Source organism: Schistocerca serialis, chromosome 8, assembly GCF_023864345.2.
Source record: "Schistocerca serialis cubense isolate TAMUIC-IGC-003099 chromosome 8, iqSchSeri2.2, whole genome shotgun sequence".
In the NCBI taxonomy this organism is placed as follows: Eukaryota; Metazoa; Arthropoda; class Insecta; order Orthoptera; family Acrididae; genus Schistocerca; species Schistocerca serialis.
In genome coordinates this window covers 156,385,867-156,403,035 of record NC_064645.1, presented here as the reverse complement: position 1 = coordinate 156,403,035, position 17,169 = coordinate 156,385,867, and the positions used below count along the sequence as shown (strand labels likewise).

Sequence of the window (17,169 nt, the reverse complement as noted above, 5' to 3'; positions counted from 1 at the left end):
ACGTAACAAATTTCAAAAGTTTTTTCTTTAAAGTAAATTTCCCGCAAACTAAAATTTTCAGTACGTATGCCCCATTCAATCAGAAACTATCATAGATAAATGAATGAAATTTTCAGACTCTACATAACATAAAAAGGCATCTCTGGTACTACATTCATTAATATTCCTCCAATTTGGAAGATCACAGAAAAATATTTTCTGCAGAAAAAACTTAATATTTTTAGTTATTAAATTTAAAAAAGTATTTCTTAAAAACTATAAAATAGTTAAAGTAAATTTTAGTACAGTTGACTCTATTAGCATCATGTAACATACAACAAAAATATTAAGGACCTGCATCAAATAGTTTTTTTTTCAGAAATGGGTCAAATTAACATGGGTTAGATAGGCAGGCTGTGGTCCCCTTAAGAAGTCACTCTCCTTGTGCCAAAGTCGTTGTCAAAGTAGGCGGAGGAGCTCATAGTGGTCCAGGGCACTCTCTTGCCCTTGGGATGGGAAACTAAAATGCAGGAGAGTCAGCAATGATCAACGGCAAAAAGAATGCGGAATGCAATTAAAATCACTGTATTTAAGGTACATAACGTGTAGCTGGAACTGAAAACAGGTCAACAAGGTCTCTCTGTTGACAAATGATTCAGTTTAAGTCCCCTGCAGTGGGACTAAAAGAGGAGAAATGCCAACTGAGTTCATCAGTGTACACTGAAGCGCCAAAGAAACTGGTATAGGCATGCGTATTAAAATACAGAAATATGTAAACAGGCAGAACATGGCACTGCGGTCGGCAACGTCTATATTAAACAACAAGTGCCTGCCGCAGTTGTTAGATTGGTTACTGCTGCTGCTACAATGGCAAGTTATCGAGATTTAAGTGAGTTTGAACGTGGTGTCACACTCGGCGCACGAGTGATGGAACACAGCATCTCCGAGGCAGCGATGAAGTGGGGATTTTTCCCGTACGACCATTTCAAAAAAATGGTTCAAATGGCTCTGAGCACTATGGGACTTAACATCTGAGGTCATCAGTCCCCTAGAACTTAGAACTAATTAAACCTAACTAACCTAAGGACATCACACACATCCATGCCCGAGGCAGGATTCGAACCTGCGACCGTAGCGTCGCGCAGTTCCAGACTGAAGCGGCTAGAACTGCATGGCCACTGCCGACCATTTCACTAGTGTACCGTAAATATCACGAACCCGGGAAAACATCAAATCTCTGACATCGCTGAGGCCGGAAAAAGATCGTGCAACAACGGGACCAACGACAACTGAAGAGAATTGTTCAACGTGACAGAAGTGTAACCCTTACTCAAATTGCTGCAGGTTTCAGTGCTGGTCTATCCACAAGTGTCAGGGTGCGAACCATTCACCGAAACATCATCGATATGAGCTTTCGTATCAGAAGACCCACCTTAATGACTGCTCGAAACAAAGATTTACGTCTCACCTGGACCCGTCGACACCGACATTGGACTGTTGACTGGAAACATGTGGAATGGTCGGACGAGTCTCTTTTCAAATTGTATCGAGCTGGTGGAGGTCTCCGGTTATGGGGACAACCTCATGAGTCCATGGACCCAGCATGTCATCCAGTGAATGTTCAAGCTGGTGGAGGCTCTGTAATGGTGTGGAGCGTGTGCAGTTGGAGAGATATGGGACCCCTGATACGTCTAGATACGACTCTGACTAGGTGACACGTACGTAAGCATCCTGTCGAATCAACTGCATACATGTATGTCCGTTGTGCATACCAGCGGACTTGGATAATTCCAACAGGACAATGCCACACCCCACACGTCCAGAATTACTACAGAATGGCTCGAAGAAGAAACACTTCCGCTGGCCGCCAAACTCCCCAGACGTGAACATAACTGAGCATATCTGGGATGCCTTGCAACGTGCTATTCGGAAGAGAACTTCACGCCAACGTAGGCTTACGGATTTATGGACAGCCCTGCAGGATTGATTGTGTCAGTTCCCTCCAGCATTCCTTCAGACATCATTCGAGTCATGCCACATCGCGTTGTGGCATTTCTGCGTGCTCGCAGTGGCCGTACACGATATTAGGCAGGTGTTCTCGTTTCTTCGGCTCTTCAGTATATGTCAGATGGTAATAGCAAATATTCTGTGTCAAGACACACAAGAGGCAGTGTACGTGGAAAAGACCTGGAGATACTGGAAGATTTCAGCTGTTTTACATGATATTCGGACAGAGGTTTCTAAATCATCTAGCGGATTGTAAGATAAAGCGTACCCAGTCGCGTGTACAGACACAGATCACAATTTGGTAATGATAAGAGTAGAATGAAGTTTAAGAGAATCGTTCAGAAGTAACAGTGCGGAAGGAAGTGGGATACTGAACTACTGAGTAATGATAAGACACGTTTGAAGTTCACTAAGGATGTGGATACTGCTACAAAGAATATCAGAATAGGCAGTTCAGTTGAAGAAGATTAGACAGCTCCACAAAAAAAAAAAAACTATTGCGGATGTTGGACAGACAATTATTGGTACCTCAAATAATCCTTGGGTAACCGAAGAACACAATCTGTCGACGAAAGAAAGAAGTACAAACGGTTCAGGAGGGCACAGGAATCCAGCAATGCAAATCACTTAGGAATGAATCAAATAGGAAGCGCATGGCAATAAGGCGAAATGGCTGGAAGCAAGATAAAATAAAATCGAAAATGATATGATCGTTTGGAAGACTGACTCAAAATATAGAAAAATCGAAGCAGATTTCGGTGAAATTAAGAGTGCAATCGGATAACTACTGTTAATCACAGAGGAGAGAGCGGGTAGGTGGAATGAGTTCATGCCTGTATGAGGGGGAGGACTTGTATGATGGAGAAGAAGTTGGAGTTCATATGGAAGACATGGAGGGTCCAGAATTAAAGTCAAAATTCTAAAGAGTTGTGGAACGAGTGCAGAAGGGATAGATACACTACTGGCCATCAAAATTTCTACACCAAGAAGAAATGCAGATGATAAACGGGTACTCATTGGACAAATATATTATACGATAACTGATATGTGTTTATATATTCACGGAATTTGGGTGCGTAGATCCTGAGAAATCAGTACCGAGAAAAACCACCTCTGGCCGTAATAACGGCCTTGATAAGCCTGGACATTGAGTCAAACAGAGCTTGGATGGCGTGTACAGGTACAGCTGCCCATGCAGCTTCAACACGATACCACAGGTCATCAAGAGTAGTGACTAGCGTATTGTGACGAGCCAGTTGCTCGGCCACCATTGACCAGACGTTTTCAATTGGTGAGAGATCTGGAGAGTGTGCTGGCCAGGGCAGCAGTCGAACATTTTGTGTATCCAGAAAGGCCCGTACAGGACCTGCAACATGCGGTCGTGCATTATCCTGCTGAATTGTAGGGTTTCGCAGGGATCGAATGAAGGGTAGAGCCACGGGTCGTAACACATCTGAAATGTAACGTCCACTGTTCAAACTGCCGTCAATGCGAACAAGAGGTGACCGAGACGTGTAACCAATGGCACCCCATACCATCACGCCGGGTGATACGCCAGTATGCCGATGACGAGTACACACTTCCAATATGCGTTCACCGCGATGTCGCCAGACACGGATGCGACCATCATGATGCTGTAAACAACCTGGATTCATCCGAAAAAGTTACGTTTTGCCATTCGTGCTCCCAGGCTCGTCGTTGAGTGCACATGGTTGTTGTCGTGCAAACCTCCCCATCTGTTGACTCAGGAATCGAGACGTGTCTGCACGATCCGTTGCAGCCATGCGGATAAGATGCCTGTCATCTCGACTGCTAGTGATACGAGGCCGTTGGGATCCAGCTCGGAGTTCCGTATTACCCTCCTGAACCTTCCCATTCCATATTCTGCTAGTAGTCATTGGATATCGACCAACGCGAGCAGCAGTGTCGCGATACGATAAACCGCAATCGCGATAGGCTACAATCCGACCTTTATCAAAGTCGGAAACGTGACGGTACGCATTTCTCCTCCTTACACGAGGCATCACAACAACATTTCACCAGGCAACTCCGGTCAACTATTGTTTTTGTATGAGAAATCGGTTGGAAACTTCCCTGATGTCAGCACCTTTTAGGTGTCGCCACCGGCGCCAACCTTGTGTGAATGCTCTGAAAAGCTATTCATTTGCGTATCACAGCATCGTCTTCCTGTCAGTTAAATGTCACGTCTGTAGCACGTCATCTTCGTGTTGTAGCAACTTTAATGGCCAGTAGTGTAATATTGCACCGGAATTTCAAAAATCATTGGCACAGTTGCAACCGAACGACTGTTTAACTTGGTGTGTAGAATCGACGATATTGGTAACATACTATCAGATTGCCGGAAAAACATCAACCACGCAATTCCAAAGAGACCAAGGGCAGATAAGTGCCAGAACTACGTCACAATCAGATTAACAGCTTATGTATCCATGCCGCTGACAAGAATAGTATACAGAAGAAAGGAAACTTGGGGTATACAAAATACATAAAAGAACCAACACGAAACAATAAGACTGGATTAAAAGACCGAAGTGCTCGTTTTGATGTAAGATATTGATGCTGTCTTTCGTCCGTACTCTTCAGTCTGCACATCGAAGAAACGATAACGGAAATAAAAATAAGGACTCAAGAGCGGTGAAAATGTATCATTAATAAGATTCGCTGATGAGATTGCCATCGTCAGTGAAAGTGCAGAAGAATTACAGGATATACTGAGTGGAGCGAACAGTCTAAGGAATGAGAGTAACCGGGAAAAAGGGAGAAGTAATCAGAAGACGCAGAAATGAGAGCAGCGATAAATTTAACTGATGCTCACGAAGTAAAGGAATTTAAGGGGTTCGGCTGCCTTGGAAGCAAAATACAAACGACGGTCGAAGCTATGAGGACGTAAAAAGTAGACTAGTACAGGCAAAGAGAAGTCTACTGGTATGAAACATAATCCTCAGTTTCAGGAGGACATTACTGAGAATGTACGTTTGGAACACAGTATTGTATGGCAACAAATGAAGCACAGTGGAAAAACTAGATCGGAAGAGAATGGAAGTGTCTGAGCTGTGATGCTACAGAGGAATGTTGAAAATTTTGTGGACTGGTAAGGTAAGCAATCAGGAGATTTTTCACAGAATCGCCAAAGAAGGAAACGTGTGGAAAACGTTGACAAGAAGTGGAAGGATGATAGGACATGTATTAATATCACAAGGAATAACCTCCACAGTACTAGAAAGAGCTGTAGAGGAGAACACAACTCTATGGGAAAGCACATGTTGAAATGCATATAACAACTAACTGGGGACGTAGGGTACAAGTAACACTCTGAGAAAAGGCGAGGACTTAGAACCACAAAATAAATATTGATTTTTAACAGTAAGAAATCGTTACCATAGGTGTTAATTCTTCCTCCGAAATCGAAATGTCACATTAATCCTGTTCTCTTAATCCACCCTAGCTGGTAGTTTGGGAAGTAATAGATTGAATCACCTATTTCGCTTGGTATCGTTACGAAATGGTTTATTTACGATCAGATGATGATGTAGTTAATGAAGGCTCATAGTTGTCAATTACAGGTAACCAAGTATACTTATTAATTTTTTCACGTCTCTTACACGATCACTGACAGTGGAATTACATAATCTATGAATATAGTGGGCCACAACTTCAATAAACATTTTCATAATGAAAACCTTAATCAGCAGTGCTGCAAGATTATGGACATCTCACGAATGGGACCACATTAATGAATTATTCAATAAAGAAACTAGCCGCCCGTGTGGCCGAGTGGTTCTAGGCGCTTCAGTCTGGAACCGCGCGACCGCTACGTTCGCAGGTTCAAATACTGACACGGGCATGGATGTGTGTGATGTCCTGAGGTTAGTTAGGTTTAAGTAGTTCTAAGTTCTAGGGGACAGGTGACCTCAGATGTTAAATCCCATAGTGCTCAGAGCCATTTGAACCATTTTTTGAATAAAGAAATTGACAAATATAAGTATTATATGTTGGCTGATCCAAAACACTATTACCAACTGCTTAGTAACGTGTTGTTCCACTTTCGCAACGCAGTACAAGACCGATTTTACGTGGCATGGGTTCGACATGTCGTTGATAGGTTTGGTGAAATATGTGGCACCAAGTTCCCGTGCACAGGTCAAACAATTCCAATAAATCACTAGTTTGTGGTTTGTAGCTTCAGAGCTGGCACCCGACGTCGTTTCAGATGTGTCTCATCAAGTTCATAAGGGGCAAATTTGGCAACCAAGTCATAACGTGTATCACGATTTTGGTCTTGTCAACCGGGCAGTACCTTTCTGAATAATGCCTTAACTGTCAGGTAACACAGCAGGCGTGAATGGGTGCAACTCTTGCACAATAATTTTCACGTAGCCCACAGCTGTCATGGCGCCTTCAACTACGACTGGTCCAATGTAAACCTAGGTTAATGTCCCCCAACGGCAAGCATCCATAGAGTTGTGCATGTTTCGAGAGGCCGTTCGCCTGGATGCCGGCTTATCTGTTCCGTTGAACCATAATCCGGTATTGAATACCCGGGATCACTGCAATTGTATTCCGGCTTTTCGTTAGTCAACATGGAAAGATAAAGGTATTGTGCCGCGGAACGCCATGAGCATAGGCGCTGAACGATGAGCTCCGAAATACTTGTCGCTGCACCAGCATTGCAAACTATCGTCAGCTCTGCCGCACATGGCCCCTATCCAGGGCCTCTGGTCTCCACCTTGTCGACTACTCGTGGGTTTACCATACTTCAGCCACTTTCTACAGTAGCGTCTACATCTACATCTAAATCTACATCTACATGGTTACTCTGCAATTCACACTTTAGTGCCTGGCAGAGAGTTCATCGAACCATTTTCATACTAGTTCTCTACCATTCCACTCTCGAATGGCGCGTGGGAAAAAGGAATACCTAATCTTTCCGTTCGAGCTCTGATTTCCCTTATTTTATTATGATGATTATTTCTCCCTACGTAAGTGGTGTCAACAAAATATTTTCGCATTCGTAAGAGAAAGTTGGTGATTGAAATTTCGTAAATAGATCTCGCCGCAAAGAAACCCGCTTTTGTTTCTGTGACTGACACCCCAGCTCGCGTATCATATCAGTGACACTCTCACCATTATTGCGCGATAACTCGAAACGAGCTGCCCTTCTTTGCACTTTTTCGAAGCCCTCCGTCAATCCTACCTGGTAAGGATCCCACACAGCGCAGCAATATTCCAGCAGAGGACGGACAAGTGTAATGTAGGCTGTCTCTTTAGTGGGTTTATCGCATCTTCTAAGTGTTCTGCCAACAAAGAGCAATCTATGTTTCGCTTCCCCACAATATTATCTGCGTGGTCTCTCCAATTTAAGTTGCTCGTAATTGTAATTCATAGGTATTTAGTCGAACTGACAGGCCTTAGATTTGTGCGATTTATCGTATATCCAAAATTTATCGGATTTCTTTTAGTATCCATGTGGATGACCTCGCATTTTTCTTTGTTTAGTGCCAACTGCCACTTTTTGCACCACACAGAAATCCTGTCTAAGTCTTTCTGTAATTGCAATTGATCGTCCGATGATTTTACAGCGTCATCTGCAAACAATCTAAGGGGGCTGCTCAGCTTGTCACCTAGATCATTTAGTTAAATCATGAACAGCACAGGGCTTATGACACTACCTTGCTGAACGGCAGATATCACTTCTGATCTACTCGACGATTTACCGTCTATCACTACGAACTGTGACCTCTCTGAGAGGGAATCACGAATCCAGTCACACAATTGAGACGATACTCCATATGCACGCAATTTGATTAATAGTCGCTTGTGGGGAACGGTATCAAAAGCATGCGAACCGCGAGTCAGTTTAGCCGTTTCCACGGTGCTCGATCCTAGGCGCTGGGCCAGAATCATATGCGCTTATGTCTGTGGCTTTCCCCATGTGGTCAGCACGCTGGACTCTTGTGGTTTCCCTAAATCGCTCCAAACAAATATCGGGATGGTTTCTTAGAGAAGGCACTGCCGGTTTCCCCTCATCCTTGACACAATCCGAGTTTGTGTTTTGTCTGTAATGATCTCGATGTGTGACGGGACGCTAAACCCAAGCTTCCTTCCTTTACTTTCCTCATACCTGAGTAGTGCTCGTCAGTACGGGATCTGTACAAGGTAGGATTGATAGAGGAAGCAGAGAAGACTGCAAGAAGAGCAACGCGTTTCGTTACAAGTTCGTTTTGTATGCACGATAGCGTCATGGAGATATTCAAACAACTCCATTGCCATAAGTTGCAAGAGAAATGTTTTGCATGAGGGTGTGATTTACTGTTAAAGTTCTGAGAGCATTGTTTCCTAGAACATACAACAAATATATTGCGTTCTCTTATGTATTTATCCCGAAAACAACATGAAGATAAAATTCGAGAAATTCCAGACCATCCGGTTCCTTACCGGCAATCGTTCTTGCCGCGAAACATTCCTGACTTGAACAGGAAGGAGGGAGAGGGACTGTGGTATACGAAATACCGTCCACCACACACGCAGGTTGGCTTGCTGAGTAGATTAGCAAACCTTATCGTCGCAAGAATGATTCCCCAGTCATCTCTGCTCCGCTTATATCATTCTTTACGCTGTCGCTTGTCGCAACGGCACCAGGGACATTGAATCTTGCTTTAATACAGGGTGTTTCCCTAAGTGCGTGCAAAAATTTAACGCGACGTAAGTGTGCTACAGTGAACAACTTCAATTAAAGGACCTGTTGTTGGAGAAGACAGTTTAAGGAGATAATAGGAATAAAATCACATTACTGGGAACTTTTTTATTTACATTTGTTACAGTTAACTGCAAATACCATCACTGACACAATGAGAGTACCATTTGTGTTGAATCTTACAAAATGTGTTGAAACTGACGACCATCAACCTCAATGCAAGCATGAAATCGACAAAAAAGATTCTGACGCACGCTGACAAATATCCCGGGTGTGTTTCGAATCACCACACTATCAGCTATAATTCTGGCAACTTACCCAATCTCCGTGTCCACTGGGGTCTTATACACAAGTGACTTTAGACATCCCTATTGGAAATAATCAAGGTGCTTCAGGTCAGACGACCTTGCAGGCCATGAAATAGGACCTCCCTTTCGAATCCCGCGACCAAGAAATACAACATCATTACTTCCTAGTAATCGGGCTCTTCGTCCTTGTTTCCTTGCAGGAAATAAAAAATGCACATGTGAACAAACAGCACAGTACGTGTAAACTTGTGCGAGTGTTAGTTGTAAATAAGCTGGAAAACAGTATTTCTAGGCAAAGCGAAAGACAAGTTTACTTCCATATCTCCTTAAGCTGGCTTCTCCCATCCCAGGTTCCCTGCCTCAAATTGTTCAGTGGATCATTCTCTATGTCCTGTTACATTTTTGCAAGCTCTTACGGAAGCACCCTGTATATTTAGGCACATGAATGTATATACGTATGAGGATATAGGATCCTCGCAAACAAAATAAGTAATAAGTAATGAAATATAATAGACACGATTGTGAACCGAACTCCAGGCATTTTCGTATGCAGTGTGTCACCTACTCACTTTCACAGGAAGTCGCATATCTACTCGTGAATAAATAATTACAGCGTAATATAGATGCAAGTGTAATCGGTTTACATATTTTGTCCGTATGACTTACCATCACGCAAGCCAGTGAATATTGTGAAACTACGCGCACTTGTTAAGTTATAGAGTCGGGAAGTTATAAACAAATATTGTTTAGGCAAGTGATCAATCACAAGTGCTGACGCAATAAGCGTGCGTTAACGACAACGGACACTGTTGTCTTTGACGTTTAAACTCAAACATATCATTTGCAAAACGCTTTTAAACATTAATCTAAAAAATTAGCTGCCAGCTCTGCAACACTCTGAAAAATAAAACTCAGTTAAGAGTATACTGAACTACGTGAGATGCGTACTTATGCCTCTATCGACACTCTGACTGTAGCCGTACTTATTTTCACACTTGCAGTTCATTGGTGCTACGCAATTCAAGGGACCCCTGATGACGTCAGCGGATTGCAACACGCTGCATGGCGGCAAGAGCTACCTGTACACGTACAGCCACCGGTCCAGTTTCAGCGTACCAGGTGAGCGCCAAACAAACTACTTTTTAATAGAAGGTTGTCTCCTTCCTTGTGTTATCCCGATCTATTTACAGCTGAGTTCTCACGTGATAAATTCTGCCACGCTGTCTGTAATCGGTTGGATTAAAAACGCTGTCACCTCGTGATCTTCACTAGTGAGTTGTGGAGGCATGATGAAGAGTGTGTAGTCCCGTCAAGCGGAAGTAATTGTCTTAAATTTAAAAAGGTATAATTAGAGGAACGTCCAAATGGTAACACAATTCGCCTGTGTGTTATTGACAGGTTATACTATACTAATTTGAAAATAGCTGCACACTCAAGACTGTACTGATCACAAAATAAAATGTATTTCAATCCACCCATCGAAAGCCAATGTAGAAGACCGTTCTCATGAAAATGTTTTGACTATTATCGTTTTCATCTCAAATATTGTTGAGTTTCTTTGGTCATTTTTGATATCGTTCTTCCAGATGAAACAGTTAGGACTGAGGGCATCTTACTCAACGGAGAACTAATTATTTCATCAGGTCCCGAGAACCAAGCGACGCCCACCTACCACTGACTCATTATCTGCACGAGGCATCGTTGGGAAACCGTACTGTTCAGACGAAGTGAGAAAACAAAGTGATAACTAGCTTAAATAGAGATAGAGGACTCCTTAAGAAACATAGTGTTTGAGACAGGCGTAGCGCATTAGCGCATTACCGGTTGTTCGACTGAGTGTGAATACCCTCCACATGCTTTTATTTTCTCGCCTCCCACTCCCCCAGTCGAACTGTAAGCGCGTGTAGACGGACAACCGTTACTTCATTCAGGTTATAACACCAAAAAACGCCTTATCAATTTAGTGACGCAGAAACATTTTACTTAATAATATTACGAATTCTTTGATGAACCTAAGTGCTTCACAATTTCATTTTCTCTTTCATTTCTTTTTTGTGATCTTATTACAATGTTTAAAAGCCGAGCCGCTATACTCGTTTTTAATACTGTTGGTTGTTCGCAAATATTTTGATCTTCACAGTGATTGCAAAGGAAGGAATAAACACATAAGTTGATAATACAATAACACTATCACCAACACTGCTAACAACGTCCTTCCTATTATTTTTTCTGGCATTATTAAGTATTTTATGTTCTAGGAAGCCGTATAATTATTCTGCAATATTAAAAAAATGTCACCACTTTTTATGAAAGGCTACTGCTATAGCTTTTTTATTTCGGTAATTCTTTTGAAGGAACGAGGACTCTCGCAACAGCTCATTTCACGGTAGCAGCAATTTCCTATCACCGACACACTTCTTGGTTACTCACGTTTTACTAACAAAAGAGCAGTGGAAGGCGTATTTTGGTAGCACTCTGTGTTTCTGGCTGTAAGAAAAGGAAATCGTAACTTACTCTGTCGAGAAATTTCTTATTTGACTAATTTATGTTAGCTGAAAGTATTGTAATCATACGCTATAATATTGTGTTCTTCACCAGATGACCGAGCGGGGTGGCGCAGTGGTTAGCAGAATGGACTCGTATTCAGGAGGACGACTGTTCAATCCCGCGTCCGGCCATCCTGATTTAGGTTTTTGGTGCTTTCTCTAAATCGCTTCAAGCAAATGCAACGATGGTTCCTTTGACAAAGGGCACGGCCGATTTTCTTCCCCATCCTTCCCTAATATGAGCTTGTGCTCTAAGGGTCTCGTTGTCGACGGGACGTTAAACACTAATCTCCTCCTCTCCCTCTATTCATTGCCTGGTCACGTTTACCATATGCTTCTCTACACTGAAAAAACAGCAAAATTAGTTGCAGCGGAGGACAAGATAGTGATCATCGACGAAGAGAGGACCATGTATTCGAAGTTGCAATTACTGACGACCATTAGCTGTGTAATGTAATGAGGACAATGAAAATTTGTGCGGAACCGGGACTCGAAACCGGATTCCCCACTTTAAGTGAGCGGCAGCCTAAACAACCTTGGCTATCCGTGCACGACTCACGGAGAAACCCCAAGTTTCATACCCAGTCGTTCTACCATCACAACCTCTACTTGTATTATATTTTATGTTATTCCCGTACTGGCAATGACAATTTAATTGGAAGTCACTGCTAGCTACTGGCAGATACAAACGATATTGCAGTTCCTATGTTGTTATGAAGTTCGATTCAATGTTCTTTTAGACATGCATGCATATGCAAGGGAACATTGCATCGTACTTCTTAACAACAGAGGCAGGAATCCCTTAATGACATGTTGTATGAATTCCACGTTAAACTTTAGTTCCCCTTCCCATGGCAGTAGGGTTATTAGGGTAGGTTAAAGGTATGTGTGTCACCTAAGCGTCGTGGAACTGAAAGATTGTACCAGGCCATTTACCCACAAGCAGTTATTATTACTATTACTATTATATAAAGTCCCCCCTTAAAAGCTGCTGCATTTCTGTTGATATTAACATGGGAAGTTTAAAATGTTTATCATCGTCACATAGAAACCTTACAAGAGAGCATTATGTTTCTGTTTGTATTGTTCGCAGCCATTGAACATGCGATGGACTTGGTGTACCTCTTCCCTAGACTGGACTACAATCTTACAAAAGAAGAGGACAAAGTTTCCCAGAGGATGGTGCACCTGTTTGCTAATTTCATTATTTCTGGGTAAGTGCAATCTAATCCGAACTCTTGTCCACACCTCGATGCTACAATGCGCAACAAAATTACAGGATCACTTTCTCAGAATTCCGTAACTGTCTCCCACTGCGACGCCTACGTTTGAAATTTGGCTCAAAGTTGCCTACAATCATTTTCTGTAATGGTGAAAAAGCTTGGCGCCCTGCTACGACATCCTCGCGGCCGAAGACGCTTCAAATGGAAAGATATCGACTCATGTGAAAAAAGGGCCATAACTCAGAAGTTCATGTGAGATGTTATGTGGGTTAATGATGACACATTGCGCCAAATTTATCCACAATTCTGCCCAATGCCTCTGTGGACGTGTCACACCTTGGGAAGGACGTCACAGCCTTTCTTACCCACATATCATCCCTTCTTTTGACGACCCTAACAACTAATGGTTAGGCAACCCTTTCGACAATACATGGTTGGGGTTTGCCTACCTTCAGATGCTTGAGCAGCTGCCATACTGATTTGGCGTCGAAATTTCTGACAGGTATGTTTTTAAAGTGCACCGAGGGTGTTGTCGAACTGGGGGCCTCAGATGGACGCTTTGACGTTTTATTCACGCACATGTTAATATTGCAGCCGCTCATGATCATGCCAAAGAAGAGTTCGAAGCGGTAGGGCTGAAGAAGCATAATCGCTTTCTGCTGCTTCGGCTCACACTCAAATTTCGTCGAATGTTCTTGAACGATCCCTAGTGGTATCACCCTGAACACCAGAGCAAAAATTGCGGCCGCACTACGTTCCTAAGGGGGTCAGATCGTGTTCAGTGTGGTTGCGTCCCCACAGTTTCCTCAGATTTCATTTGAATCGTCCAGAAGTGACAGCAGTGTAAAAGTTGTTAAGCATATCGTCCTGTTGCTCATGGCAATGCGAACTGTCGTGTTCGACTGTGAAACGTGTTGGAATCAACGCCCCAAGTGTAGGGATGGTTTCATGACGCCCTTTGTGCCACCCCCTGAGGCATTTTCGTGCCGATAATGAGTATCGCTTTGCAGAAAATATTTTCCGCGGCTACCCATTAGAAAAAGGCGTGATATGGACTGTTCTGACATCAATCGGCAGAGGCGTTAAAAAGGTAAGGCGAGGTGTGGATAAAAGAGGATGTTACGGCTATCCCATCATGTGACATATCCACGTGGTGTTCGGTAGAATTGTGGTGTAATTTAGTGTCAGTGTGATTTCATAAACCCACCTGACAGCTCACATGAACTTCTGAGCAGTAGTCTTATTTTCGAATGTGATGTCACCTTGCAGTTTGAAGCGTCGCCAACCCAGAGGGTGATGTCACAGGGTGCCATGCTTTCGCACCATTACAGACAAAGGTTGTAGCCAACTTTCAGTCAAAGTTCAAACTTACGCATTGCAGTGGGAAACAGTTAAGAGGTTTCGAATAGGTGATGCTTTGCGTTACGCAGTGTATCTTGAAATACTGGGCTCCAGCTCTTCACAACCAGATGGATGGTTGTGTTGGTAGACAGACTTATGTACAGTGTTCATACACTCAAACTCATGAACTCTGGGATCTAGAACAGAGAAACATGAAGTCAACATGGAAACATGTGATGGCTAAGGCGCATGTTAAATAGATCGCTTGCAACAGTCTGTGATGGCAGAGACGTTGGGCATAGTGGTACACATAGTGTGTCGTACGGGAAACGTAGGCATCTCCGGCAGGCTGCAAGTCGTATATCACTCGTTTTATTTCTAGTTTCAGTTATCAGATGCAAGTATTTTCTTATATATAGTGGACACACGTCATACTGTGAGGGTCTGGATACGACAGTCGTTACAGCAGTTGTCGTGGAAGGCAGACGTTCTGAGCTCGAGACCCAGTCCGACACATAACTAGAATCCGCCAAGAAGTTTCAGCACGTTAATGGTTCCAAGCTCCTCTCGGCAAATTCGTCAACACGTGTCTTGTGACTAAGAATGAAACACCATGGCACAACTATAGCATTTGGATGAGAGCAGGTTGCTGCGTCATTGAGACAGAACATTCTGCATCAGTCAACTGGTCGGTGGTGCAGAGCTGCATTTGCTTCATTTAATTGCAGTGCAGAATTTTCTAGGAGACAGGAAATATTTAGCTGGTATATGACTAAGCTTGTCTACCCACAATCAAGTACCTGCATCCTTGTCTTGCTTTACGATCTTGAGAAGAACTGACCATCACAGTAAATGTCCTGGTCAGCTCCCTCGTGTGTAGCAATCGATGTAGTTAACACCTCGCGTTTGAGGTCAGCTGATGATGATTGTATTTAATAATTACAAAATAATTATACTTACGTGCACCATTAGAATTTAATAATAAATAAAAGGATTAGGAGCAGCAGACGCAGGAATATCAACTGATTACATTACAATAGTTGATTCAAAGTCTAATACATGTATTTTCGCCGTTGTTATCGTTAACGTGTGAGGCTGCAGATTATCCTGGTGAAGAGCACGCTTTTGCGTGTCAACCTCGGTTTTTCTCAGTCACCGCAATTTTGATACGGTCCACCAATGAAGTATAATAGGGCACAGTTATGATTCTGCCTTTCTTCAAGTAATCTGTGAGGGTGATTCCTTGGGAATCCCAAAAACAGTGGCCATCACCTTACCATATGAGAAAACGGTCTTATCCTTCTTCGGTGTATTTTGATCAGCTTTTGTCCATGCTTCTGTCTGCCGTTGTGATTCTGGCATCTAATGATGGGTCCAAGTTTCATCAACGGTCACAAATTGGCGCAGAAGGTGTCACAAATCAGCGCAAAAGATCTTGCAAATTTCGATTAAGTGTCCCTAAACATTGTATTAAAATATTGTGCTCTTTTTGTCGATTGTGAACAATTGCGGTTCCTTCAGAACTTCACAGCTGACCGCCTTCCAGAAGATGAATAATTTCCAATCCACCACACGGTTCCATCCCTTGCAGTCACCTTTGTAGACGCTTCCAACTGTACCTGCTGTGATCAAAGAGGTGATGATTCATGTATATCAGCATCCGAATCCTCTTGCACTGTCTTCGTGTTCATCAGTGAAGTCAATTTCCGATTCGGAATTCTCTAAGAGATGTAACACTTCTTCATCAGAAAGTCCACGCTGACGATACATGTTCGAAAACCTGTTTCACAGACAAAACTCCCTGAGTGAGACATCATAAGCTGTGGAGGACTGGAATCCACACGTTCAAAGTTGCAACAATGACGAGCAACTGCTCGGCGTTACTGCTCACTGTTGCCACTATATTGTTGGATAATTTATTTATGTTCAGAAGAGAAATTACAGTGGGGTTAAATTGACCCCTTCCGCCACTCTAAGTATACTGAATGAAATGGCGAAGAAAATTAAAATATTTTGTAAATACTAAAACATCTTCAGAAAGAGAAGAAAAAATTAGAAAAAGTCATATAATTCATCAACGAAGTAAATAAATTGTGTATGACAATGAGCGAAAAACGTATGACAGGGGTCATTTTGACCCCTTCCACCGTTGTAGTGATATGCTGCATAATGATCTCGTCCACCGAAGCATCAAGCTGCGTGCTTTGCTGTCTCAATAGATGCACGTTGTAACGACATGTGACGGTGTTTCACGATGTGAACTTATCTGACTTCCATCTGACAGACGATAATGGACGACGAGAACAGAGAGTAACAAGGTCGCTGCCAGGTCTTGAATCTGTCAGACTTGAGATACCGTAGACCGAAGGACCACTTACTTAACACAACCACTGCAAACGATTACTAATCTCCAGATTATACGTGAAGTATAATGAGACGCGTTGGCACAAGGGATGCTAGACCTCTCGCTATGCAATTTAAGAGACAATGTTCGTCCTGTATTATGGTGAGAGGACTCAGTACCCTTATCGATGTCTTTGATGATAGTGTCACGATACCTTTTAGTAAGCATTATGCCGTAATTCGTGTTTCATATTAAGATCTTTCATGCAGTCTGTCTTCTCCCCAGCCCAAAGGCTAGCATTAATGCAAATCTATATGTTACTCTATACTCAGACTCTTCATCTCTGTGCAACTATTGCAAACTACGTCCACTTGAAGGTCCCTACTGCAGTCAGACTTTGGTCACTCACACACAGAGTTTCAGCTTAATGTACTACTACCAATAATAATAATAATAATAATAATAATAATAATAAAATTACTAGCGGATAATGAGATAACAGCAATCGAACACGTTGAAACCCTTAAAGGCCGTTCAGAGAAAGTTGGTTTGCAAATATCTTTCCTAAAGCCTCCTGAGTTCATCGCCACGAAAACTGACACCCAAAGCCTGACTAAAAAATACGGTCATATCAATATAGTCTCGTATTTTAAATACTTAACCGAAGTCCTTGAACCTACAGGGCGAGAGAAAATAGCATAAAACA

At 42.7% G+C, this 17,169-nt stretch overlaps 1 protein-coding gene across 1 annotated transcript in view; it reads left to right on the top strand.

The window, feature by feature from the left end:
- Positions 1–17,169, top strand: part of LOC126416610 (liver carboxylesterase 1F-like) — a 168,129-nt gene that overhangs the window by 141,189 nt on the left and 9,771 nt on the right. Inside the window, exons 11-12 of the mRNA XM_050084363.1 lie at positions 10,011–10,128; positions 12,649–12,769. Coding sequence (XP_049940320.1) covers positions 10,011–10,128; positions 12,649–12,769 — 239 coding nt within the window. The remainder of the gene's footprint in view (positions 1–10,010; positions 10,129–12,648; positions 12,770–17,169) is intronic.